This window comes from Pleurodeles waltl, chromosome 5 (assembly GCF_031143425.1).
Source record: "Pleurodeles waltl isolate 20211129_DDA chromosome 5, aPleWal1.hap1.20221129, whole genome shotgun sequence".
NCBI classification, from domain to species: domain Eukaryota; kingdom Metazoa; phylum Chordata; class Amphibia; order Caudata; family Salamandridae; genus Pleurodeles; species Pleurodeles waltl.
The window spans coordinates 1470556405-1470568613 of record NC_090444.1 but is presented as its reverse complement, the minus strand read 5'-3'; the positions used below and the strand labels follow the sequence as shown (position 1 = coordinate 1470568613).

The window sequence follows — 12209 nt, the reverse complement described above, 5'->3', positions numbered from 1 at the left end:
AAGGCCTGCTAGAGGGGTGATTTACCTATGCCACAGGCAGTGAGACGTGGGCATGGCACCCTGAGGGGAGTGCCATGTCGACTTAGTCATTTTCTCCCCACCAGCACACACAAGATGTGAGGCAGTGTGCATGTGCTGCGTGAGGGGTCCCCAGGGTGGCATAAGACATGCTGCAGCCCTTAGAGACCTTCCCTGGCCACAGGGCCCTTGGTACCAGGGGTACCATTTACAAGGGACTTAACTGTGAGCCAGGGCTGTGCCAATTGTGGGAACAAAGGTACAGTTTAGTGAAGAACAGTGGTGGTGGGGCCTGGTTAGCAGGGTGCCAGCACACTTTCATCATAACTGGCATCAACAAAAGGCAAAAGGTTAGGGGGTAACCATGCCAAGGGAGGCATTTTCCCTACATAGTCTGTCTCTGGAGGACCACAACTGACACCCCTACCCTGATGTGACAGACATGATCTTCTCCTAGCCGAAGCTTCTCTATGTTGGCCACCATCCTAACTAGAAAGTTCCCTCTGTTTTGCGCTCTGCAGTTTCCACCACCTTTTTTCCTTGGGAAATGACTTTCATCAGAACTGATTGCGGGTGCTATTTTACGCATTTCCTTGTACTCCACTATTCTCAAAAGTTTCCAAAGAGGTCTGGGAGAATGGCAATCATCTCATCCTCATCACTCCAGATTTTGCAAGAAGGATTTAGTGGACCGATATGTTGGAACTCCGCATTCCCCAGTCTCCCTCTCTCCCCCAGCAGATAAATCTACTTTTGCAGCAGACTTGTTTGGCACTCAACCCCAGCACTCATACTCTTTGTCTACACACATGTGGTGATGGATCATATTCAGTTAGAGGCTTCTGCTTATCAGAGGTAACTGGTGTCATCTTGGCCTCCAGGAAAACAACTACCAAGCCTGTCTATGTGGGTTGCTAGGACAAATTTGTTTCTTGGTGCAATGCTGCAGGCTTAATCCCTTGCAAGGCTCACCTGGCTCTTGTCCTGTACTTTAACTTGTACAGCAGGGTATAACATTTTCTAATATCAAATGATGGTTGAATACATTTATGTATTCCTCTTGTGGTGCGTTTCTTGAAAGTGAAAGGTTTATTGTACAGGTTTTCTCCCACACCCTTCTTTGTTCGACAGTGGGATTTAAACTTAGCATGGATTTTTCTCATGACATCTGGTTTTAAACCAGTGGGCATTGGTTCAGTCGGTTTTGGCCCTAAAGATTGTCTTTCCAGAGACAAATACATTAGCTGGTAGGGTTGGACAGTTTCAGGCATTGACAGTTTATCTGCACTGTACTATATTTTATCTGGACAGATTATTTCCCCCCAAATGTCCATCTTTTCTAATTTACATGGGCCAGTCTACCCATCATTCCACTTTTCTTTCCCCCTTTGAATCCTTTTGAGTAGTGTGCATGGCTGCTCAGGCCAGACGGTAGACGGCCTCATGTTAAGTGTATTGGAAAAGGTTAAGGTGGGCGATTGATCAGTTCTTCCTAGTGTTAGTGATGCTAAAAAGGGAAAAGCTGTGATGAAGCATAATATCTGCTGTTGTCCCTCTTTACATTAAGACCTGTTGTGCCTTTTGCTAATAAAGACTGTCCCACTGACATTTGTGAACATCATTACAGTTATGGATAATATGTGAGGGCTGTATTTCTAGTCCCCTGGCTTCTAGTGGATTTAACTATGGGTACTACTGAGGGACTCATTCATAAGGTATGGAATCTGTGGAAAGAAGTATCCATCAGAGGAAAAGTTAACTCTCTTTGGTGACTATTTGTAGGAAATACTGCATCTTCCTGCTAATTCCTCACTGTCCTCCCCCCTCCGATTCTGAGTTAATACCCTTCCTAGTAATGTTCCAAGGTATAAAGTGATTTAGGTTTTCAGTTCCTCTCAACCCACCTTGGTTGGATGCAATGAAAATACAAAGAACTGACATCAGCTCACCATATCTCTAGGCAGTGTTAACACTTCCTAGATGCGCAGACCTGAGTGTGGAGTTGCATTGTGCCACCTGTTGGCAGTGGAGAATTCTTGCAGAGGAAATAAATGCTTTTAGATTTGATCTGATGCCTGAGACGTATTTGTAGGAGGAAGAATCCACAAGAATAAGTAGTATCTACTAGAAATATCATTATGAAATGTAAGTAACTTTTTCAGGCATAAGATGAGGTTTGTTTTGGATTGTAATTGATTTAGTTATATGATGCATGCTCTTATGACATTTTTTATAGAACTTTGAAGGGTTTATATTGGTAACATTGGCTAGTGCCAGATCTTAGCAGACAACAATAATCCCTTAACAGCTGCACACTCTTTTATAGATATAGAACTTATATGTTTAAGACATTGACAAGAGCTCTTTTCTTTTTTAAGGTCGGATGGCACCTCCATCAGAGGACCTTTCTCCCAAAAAAGTTAAAATTGCAGTTGGTGTGGCACGTAAACATTCTGACAATGAAGTAGAGCATATGGAAGAAGACATTGCTAGTGCACTTTCCACAGCATCCAGTATATTAGCTTCAGATATAGCAGAAGCAGAGAAAACGGAATCACCTAAAACAACTATATCTTCTCCTGTAAGGTAATGCTAAGTTTTTGATACTGCATGATTCTAGTATACACAGTCACTGTTGTGAAGATCTATGCATTGCATTGCTTCCCAAGTATGTACTGAATCTTAACTTTGGACTGAACAGCTGGTTAGTTTACATTTACATTTTCACAACTAGTTTACTGTTTTAGTACAAATAAACTAAAAGGTTTCATAGCTGTACTTTACATGTTACTTCTTTCAGAATATAATTACTCATCTGGCATGTTTAAAAATAATTTATTTAGAATATAACTACCTTCTTTTCATCCTTCAATTATTATTTCCAGTTTTTTTCTTCACTTTGTTTTGCTTGATGCTGTTGCAAAGGTGGGCTGTTTTAAAGGTATTGCTTAGCTTTAGAGTATTCAGAGAGAATGGGAACTGGTATCCGGCAGAAATTGTACAACTCAATATTGGTCTACAACTTGTCTCATTATGCTGAACAACAGCTATTGTCTGCTAAGTCTCGGGCATATTGACCCAAAAGGTGAAAATTTGTTATCGTACATAAAAAAGCTATCAAACTTTTTGTCTCATGGACATGCATTTAGTGTTTATCGAATGTTGGGACTGAGAACTGTTACTACAGTTTTGCAAAGAGTAATGTTTATTTAGTTTGAAAAAGGGTAGTGGTTATCATCCTACCCTTCGGCCTGACATCGTCCCTTACCTCTTTTACAAAGCACATGTCGGTGGTGGCTGCCCATCTTTGCAGGCCGTGTATCCACTTGCTCCTGCACCTCAACAACTGGCTGTTCCCAGGCCCAGCTCTTCTCATGCTGGTTTATTGCTCTTGCTCCTGTCTTCTCCTTGCCTCCCCCCTGTTTTTTTTAGGTCGAGCTTAGGCAGTGCGCAAGAGCTGTCTCTTGACGTGTTGTAATCTACATCTGCGGGCTTGCAACACAGCCATCACATTCATTCTTTCCTTGGCCTGCCTTTCAAAATTCCCTTGATCTGGTAGTTAAATGCTATACGTTTGTCCCGCCTTGAGGCTGCTTTGTTACCATCTTGGAGACTGGTCCTGTTACATGGATTATTGCATGATCAGTTGTATACCTTAGTGTGGCTTTGCGCTGCATGACAGTATGTTGTTTCTTCCTCTTCCTTGTTTTTGGCATGCTGCTGTTTCATTGTGGTGTTTGCGCACAAAGGCTGCAAGCTGGAGGGAGGTTCTTTAAAAAAAAAAAAAAAAATCGGAGGAGCACTTTACATGAGGATGTGAAGTTTCATATAGCGTGCCCTCGATCTGAGGAGCGCTTTACATAAGTAACAAGTCTAGCAGTTGAAAAATATGCAAACTGGAACATTTAACATAGAAAAAACACCAGCTATCCCCGACACAGTGAGAGAGCTGATAATACAATATTCACTGCACTCAGGAAACTTGCTCCATTATGCTTTGCGGGGCATTTCTATTGAAAAACATTTTTGCCCATACCTCAGCCTGTGGTGGTCCTATGACAAAGGAACAATCACCAAACTATTCAGCAGCGCTCTTTATGTCTAGGCCATCTCTGGGGTCCCCCACTAGGTTGGGGAGAACCCCAAAATTGTAACCTCAGCCACCATTCAATGTCTTTTTAAGCTATCTCATGGCTGGAACTTTGTTTTACAGCTGGGAGTAAATTGTATTTTATTGGCCTTGTTTGTAATAGTATTACAGTTGGCGTGCTAGGCCTGACAATGTCTAAGGCACTACGCCCTATAGTTGTTGCATACGTGGTTACATTGCATTACTTTCTCCTATTCTATTTTCATGTTATTATGCCCTCTAGGAGCTGACTATATGACCATGTTTCTTAGAAATGCCATATTTATTATGGTGTCGTATGGGGTTGTTCTGAGCATTACAATCAAGATAATACAACATTTGCTGCACTCAGAATTTTGCCCCATAATGCTTTGTGGAACATTCCTTTTGCAAAACATGTTTGCCCATAACCCACCATGTGGCTGTGCTAGGACATTGCACACTGCATTGGGCTATGTCATTTTTCTGGGCACCTACTATCAATCCCATCGTCCTAGTCCATTTCATTGCCACATGTCTCTTTCCCGACAACACAGCCATGACCGCAAATTTCTTACAGGCTTTATGTACTTTATTTAAATAGCCCAGGAGGGCCAGCAGTGTGTCCACTTCTAAAGCTAGTTCCATCAACTCATACACTGTGGTGAACAATTCCTTCCAGAGCCCAGCTATTTTTGTGCAATGCCTTGTTAGGTGTATGAAGCCGGCCTGTGGGACACTGCATCTAGTGCAGCTATTGTCTCTAGTCATGCTCACTGGTGTTTGGTAAATGCGGTGCATATACTTATAATGAAGCACTCTTTACTGTCCATTTGTAGGTGGTAGTTTTGCAGCATGAATCCCTTTCTGGATTCACATGCTGTGCATTTTTCTACCATCTAGTAGTTGGGTACATAATTGTCTCTTTCTCCCTCTCGCTTTGTTTTTCTTGGGCGTAGTCTATCACCATTTTGTAGTAGGTCCTGACGTCAGATGGCGCCCCGGAGGTTCCTGCATATGGTAGCCTTCTTCAGCTTTTGTTTTTCCACTGTTCGGTCTGGAAACAACGAAGGAGCTCCAAAGTTCTTCAGAGACAACGCCAAAAACATAAAGAAAAATTAGAAACTTTTTCACAGGAAGATCACTTCGAAACCAACTGAGGCAAGGAGTGAACCAAACACGCTCTCTGCAGGGTACGCTGAAGAAATCCACAGAGCAGGAGAATGAAGCAAGGTAGGGGTCATGGAAAACACTTGTTTTAAATTCTGCCCGAACAGCCACCATAAGTTTACCCACCGTGACCTGTATGAGGTCTGCAACCTCTCCCTCCTAAGAGATCACAGAGTTGAGGGTTGCAATGCTCACGCTGCATTTGTCCCTAAAACATCCCCAAAACACTCAGAGCGCACCGTAAGCAGAGGGTGAAAGACCACGCAGTGATGCTGAGCCAAAGCACCATGAGTTGCTGAAAGACCTAGGCCTGTCCAGCGATGAGGAAGAGCAAGCGGGAGGCACAGAATCCACACAGAGGGTCAGATGTCGACCTCCTTGAGGGGGATGCAGAGAATAAATGTCCACAAAAGAAGACAAAAAAGGACGTCGAAAAGAGACCCTAAAAAGTAAAAATAAGCCACCATTAGGCTCGGAGGAGAAAATCTCAAGAGAAAAGATACCACAATGTAGCCCGACGTCCAAGAAAACGACCATTCAGGGCCAGCCTCAATCAGGAGATCCCCACGGGACCCAGACCAGGGATACCGAAGGGGACCTGCCGTCGAAACAGGCGAGACCCCACTAGGGGGAAGAGACCCCAAAGTCGTTGGGGAAACATACACCGAAAAAATGTCCTTTGACAGAACGAGAGGCCGAAAAGGCATTGGAGGTGGAGAAAAAGAGGCGTAATCTGAAGGCTGAATTGGCAGCACTCCTGCACAGAAAGAAGGAATTCAACAATGCATAGACAATTTCGTATTCCACCCAAACCCTCAATGGCCTCGATGGAGGCTGAGCAGGACGAAACTGCCCTCGAAGCCCTGGCAACTCCTGAACCGCACGAAGAAGCAGAGGAGTAGTGCTACAACTCAGAGGAAGAGGATGCAACAGGGAGTTTCTAGGACAATTGGAATTAACTCGAAACAGAGAGCCCAGAGGAGGTCGACTGCTACCTCTCGAAGCCTTTGCCCCCGACAACATCACATGCTGCAGTAACCTGGTGAAGAGAGCAGCAAACACATATGGAGCACCCCTGGAAGAGGATAAAGGCGACTCCTGCTTCCTACTGGAAACCCTCATACCTTCAAGCAAGGGGAATCTACACCTACCCATGTTACCTAGCATACTGGACCAAGGGAAGGAGGCCTTCATGGAACCTGTGGCAGCCAAAGGAGTTACACCGAGAGTGGAGAAGAAGTACAAACCTTCTCCAAAGGACCCCAAATACATTCAGGGAAACACAGTGGCAGACCCCATCATCGTCACAACAGCAAAGAGGATGAGCAATGCACACTCCTCCACAGGCCCCCCTCCAGTAAAAGAAAGTAAGAGACTCGACAAGGTGTGGAGGAAGATGGAAAGAGAAGCAGCAACACAGTGGCGTATAGCAAACTCCATGCCCTCCTAAACGGATACGGCCACCAGCAGTGGGACGAAATAGAAGAATGCTTGAAAAAACTTCCAGAAGGAGATGAGAATAGGCGAAAGCGATAAGACAGGAGGAAAAAAACATTGCCAACGCATACTTAAAATATGCTCCGGATGCTGTGGACACAGCTAGCAGGCAAATGTGCACATGGACAACACTCAGAAGACAAGCATGGCTGAGGATATCTGGCTTCATACCTAAAGTTCAGGTCTCCATAGTCAACAAGCCCTTCAAAGGAGAGGCCTTGTTTGGCTAAAAAGTGGATGAGTGCTTACAGCAAATCAAAAAAGACAACGATACAGCCAAGGCAATGGGGGCACTACAATTCAGAGGCATCTTCAGGAGAGGGAGCAGCATCCTAAGGTCAACAGGAAGAGGAGCCTTTACCTGTGGACAACAGCAGCAACAAACAACCCAGGAAAGTACCCTACAGGGAAGCCAACAAACCCAGTGCCAACAATGGCAGCATCCCGCCAGACAACCCTTTCGAGGTAGAGGGAGAGCAAGGGGCCAACCCCGCAGAGAAGGGGGGAAACCAAGTGACTCACAAACGCTTTCAAGCCCAAACACAACACCGGTAGGGGCATATTAGCTCTGTACCCACAACAGTGGAAGAAAATTACTACAGACAGTTGGGTACTAAACATGGTACACCACGGCTACTGTATAGAACTCTCAAAGATACCACCAACAAATCTGTCAAAGAAGAAAAGATATCAGATTAGTTCAACTAAAAAGGGAGGTGAGAAAACTCTTGCTAAAGTAGGCACTAGAAAGAGTACCAAAGGGGGAATTAAACAAGGGAAATTTCTCACTCTACTTGCAGGTGCCAAAACAAGACCTTACAGTAAGACCGATCCTGGACCTCTGGTTCTTAAAGAAGTTCATCCTCGCTCAGCATTTCAAGATGACAACCCTACAGGAGGTAATACCACTCCTGCGAAGAGGAGATTATATGGCAACCATAGGCCTCCAGGATGCCTATCTGCACATACCAATAAATCAGGCACACAAGAAATACCTCAGCTTGGTACTCGAAGGAGTACACTATTAATTCAAGGTCTTACCATTCGGAATGAAATCAGCACCAAGAGTTTTCACAAAATGCCTGGCGACAGTCGCAGCATTCCTGTAAGGAAATGGCTCCCTGTTGCAATTACCCCCCACTTTTTGCCTGATACTGATGCTGACTTGACTGAGAAGTGTGCTGGGACCCTGCTAACCAGGCCCCAGCACCAGTGTTCTTTCACCTAAAATGTACCATTGTCTCCACAATTGGCACAACCCTGGCACCCAGGTAAGTCCCTTGTAACTGGTACCCCTGTACCAAGGGCCCTGATGCCAGGGAAGGTCTCTAAGGGCTGCAGCATGTCTTATGCCACCCTAGGGACCCCTCACTCAGCACAGACACACTGCTTGCCAGCTTGTGTGTGCTGGTGGGGAGAAAATGGTTGTCGACATGGCACTCCCCTCAGGGTGCCATGCCAACCTCACACTGCCTATGGCATAGGTAAGTCACCCCTCTAACAGGTCTTACAGCCCTAAGGCAGGGTGCACTATACCACAGGTGAGGGCATAGGTGCATGAGCACTATGCCCCTACAGTGTCTCAGCAAAACCTTAGACATTGTAAGTGCAGGGTAGCCATAAGAGTATATGGTCTGGGAGTCTGTCAAAAACGAACTCCACAGCTCCATAATGGCTACACTGAATACTGGGAAGTTTGGTATCAAACTTCTCAGAATAATAAACCCACACTGATGCCAGTGTTGGATTTATTAAAAAATGCACACAGAGGGCATCTTAGAGATGCCCCCTGTATTTTACCCAGTTGTTCAGTGCAGGACTGACTGGTCTGTGCCAGCCTGCTGCTGAGAGACGAGTTTCTGACCCCATGTGGTGAGGGCCTTTGTGCTCTCTGAGGACAGAAACAAAAGCCTGCTCTGGGTGGAGGTGCTTCACACCTCCCCCTGCAGGAACTGTAACACCTAGCAGTGAGCCTCAAAGGCTCAGGCTTCGTGTTACAATGCCTCAGGCACTCCAGCTAGTGGAGATGCCCCCCCCGGACACAGCCCCCACTTTTGGCGGCAAGTCCAGGAGAGATAATGAGAAAAACAAGGAGGAGTCACCCACCAGTCAGTACAGCCCCTAAGGTGTCCTGAGCTGAGGTGACCCCTGCCTTTAGAAATCCTCCATCTTCCCCCAATAGGAATCGGGATGTGCCCCCCTCCACTCAGGGAAGAGGCAAAAAGAGGGTGTAGCCACCCTCAAGGACAGTAGCCATTGGCTACTGCCCTCCCAGACCTAAACACACCCCTAAATTGAGTATTTAGGGGCACCCCAGAACCTAGGAAACTAGATTCCTGCAACCTGAAGACGAAGAAGGACTGCTGACCTGAAAGCCCTGCAGAGAAGACGGAGACACCAACTGCTTTGGCCCCAGCCCTACCGGCCTGTCTCCCCACTTCAAGAAAAACTGCAACAGCGACACGTTCCACAGGGTCCAGCGACCTCTGAAGCCTCAGAGGACTACCCTGCACCTAAAAGGACCAAGAACTCCCGAGGACAGCGGCTCTGCTCCAAAAAAGAAACAACTTTGCAACAAAGAAACAACTTTAAAAGGACTCCATGTTTCCCGCCGGAAGCGTGAGACTTTGCACTCTGCACCCGACGCCTCCGGCTCGACCTGCGGAGAAACAACACTACAGGGAGGACTCCCCAGCGACTGCAACCCTGTGAGTAGCCAGAGTTGACCCCCCTGAACTCCCCCAGCGACACCTGCAGAGGGAATCCAGAGGCTCCCCCTGACCGCGACTGCCTGCTTCTAAGAACCCGACACCTGGTAAAGACACTGCACCCGCAGCCCCCAGGACCTGAAGGATCCGACCTCCAGTGCAGAAGCGACCCCCAGGTGGCCCTCTCCCTTGCCCAGGTGGTGGCTACCCCGAGGAGCCCCCCCCCCCCCCCCCCCTTGCCTGCTTGCTTCGCTGAAGAGACCCCTGGGTCTCCCATTGAAACCAATTGCAAACCCGATGCCTGTTTGCACTCTGCACCCGGCCGCCCCCGTGCCGCTGAGGGTGTACTTTTTGTGCTGACTTGTGTACCCCCCGGTGCCCTACAAAACCCCCCTGGTCTGCCCTCCGAAGACGCGGTGTAGGAAGTTGGCTCTGTATGTGCTATTTCAAAGTAAGGAATAGCATGCACCGAGTCCAAGGGTTCCCCTTAGAGGTAAAATAGTGGTAAAAATAGATAATACTAATGCTCTATTTTGTGGTAGTGTGGTCGAGCAGTAGGCTTATCCAAGGAGTAGTGTTAAGCATTTGTTGTACATACACATAGACAATAAATGAGGTACACACACTCAGAGACAAATCCAGCCAATAGGTTTTTATATAGAAAAAATATCTTTTCTTAGTTTATTTTAAGAACCACAGGTTCAAATTCTACATGTAATATCTCATTCGAAAGGTATTGCAGGTAAGTACTTTAGGAACTTCAAATCATCAAAATTGCATGTATACTTTTCGAGTTATTCACAAATAGCTGTTTTAAAAGTGGACACTTAGTGCAATTTTCACAGTTCCTAGGGGAGGTAAGTATTTGTTAGGTTAACCAGGTAAGTAAGACACTTACAGGGCTTAGTTCTTGGTCCAAGGTAGCCCACCGTTGGGGGTTCAGAGCAACCCCAAAGTCACCACACCAGCAGCTCAGGGCCGGTCAGATGCAGAGTTCAAAGTGGTGCCCAAAACACATAGGCTAGAATGGAGAGAAGGGGGTGCCCCGGTTCCGGTCTGCTTGCAGGTAAGTACCCGCGTCTTCGGAGGGCAGACCAGGGGGGTTTTGTAGGGCACCGGGGGGGACACAAGCCCACACAGAAATTTCACCCTCAGCGGCGCGGGGGCGGCCGGGTGCAGTGTAGAAACAAGCGTCGGGTTCGCAATGTTAGTCTATGAGAGATCTTGGGATCTCTTCAGCGCTGCAGGCAGGCAAGGGGGGGGTTCCTCGGGGAAACCTCCACTTGGGCAAGGGAGAGGGACTCCTGGGGGTCACTTCTCCAGTGAAAGTCCGGTCCTTCAGGTCCTGGGGGCTGCGGGTGCAGGGTCTCTCCCAGGCGTCGGGACTTAGGATTCAAAGAGTCGCGGTCAGGGGAAGCCTCGGGATTCCCTCTGCAGGCGGCGCTGTGGGGGCTCAGGGGGGACAGGTTTTGGTACTCACAGTATCAGAGTAGTCCTGGGGTCCCTCCTGAGGTGTTGGATCTCCACCAGCCGAGTCGGGGTCGCCGGGTGCAGTGTTGCAAGTCTCCCGCTTCTTGCGGGGAGCTTGCAGGGATCTTTAAAGCTGCTGGAAACAAAGTTGCAGCTTTTCTTGGAGCAGGTCCGCTGTCCTCGGGAGTTTCTTGTCTTTTTGAAGCAGGGGCAGTCCTCAGAGGATGTCGAGGTCGCTGGTCCCTTTGGAAGGCGTCGCTGGAGCAGGATCTTTGGAAGGCAGGAGACAGGCCGGTGAGTTTCTGGAGCCAAGGCAGTTGTCGTCTTCTGGTCTTCCGCTGCAGGGGTTTTCAGCTAGGCAGTCCTTCTTCTTGTAGTTGCAGGAATCTAATTTTCTAGGGTTCAGGGTAGCCCTTAAATACTAAATTTAAGGGCGTGTTTAGGTCTGGGGGGTTAGTAGCCAATGGCTACTAGCCCCGAGGGTGGGTACACCCTCTTTGTGCCTCCTCCCAAGGGGAGGGGGTCACAATCCTAACCCTATTGGGGGAATCCTCCATCTGCAAGATGGAGGATTTCTAAAAGTTAGAGTCACTTCAGCTCAGGACACCTTAGGGGCTGTCCTGACTGGCCAGTGACTCCTCCTTGTTTTTCTCATTATTTTCTCCGGCCTTGCCGCCAAAAGTGGGGCCTGGCCGGAGGGGGCGGGCAACTCCACTAGCTGGAGTGTCCTGCTGGGTTGGCACAAAGGAGGTGAGCCTTTGAGGCTCACCGCCAGGTGTGACAATTCCTGCCTGGGGGAGGTGTTAGCATCTCCACCCAGTGCAGGCTTTGTTACTGGCCTCAGAGTGACAAAGGCACTCTCCCCATGGGGCCAGCAACATGTCTCGCTTTGTGGCAGGCTGCTAAAACTAGTCAGCCTACACAGATAGTCGGTTAAGTTTCCGGGGGCACCTCTAAGGTGCCCTCTGGGGTGTATTTTACAATAAAATGTACACTGGCATCAGTGTGCATTTATTGTGCTGAGAAGTTTGATACCAAACTTCCCAGTTTTCAGTGTAGCCATTATGGTGCTGTGGAGTTCGTGTTTGACAAACTCCCAGACCATATACTCTTATGGCTACCCTGCACTTACAATGTCTAAGGTTTTTGTTTAGACACTGTAGGGGTACCATGCTCATGCACTGGTACCCTCACCTATGGTATAGTGCACCCTGCCTTAGGGCTGTAAGGCCTGCTAG

At 47.5% G+C, this 12209-nt stretch overlaps 1 protein-coding gene across 2 annotated transcripts in view; it reads left to right on the top strand.

Annotated features, from left to right (window-relative positions):
• The window catches only part of PHF3 (PHD finger protein 3), a 629825-nt gene that overhangs the window by 305667 nt on the left and 311949 nt on the right, over positions 1–12209 (top strand). For both annotated transcript variants that reach the window (XM_069235742.1, XM_069235741.1), the window contains one exon: positions 2397–2604. In XM_069235742.1, the coding sequence (XP_069091843.1) occupies positions 2397–2604 (208 nt within the window). The remainder of the gene's footprint in view (positions 1–2396; positions 2605–12209) is intronic.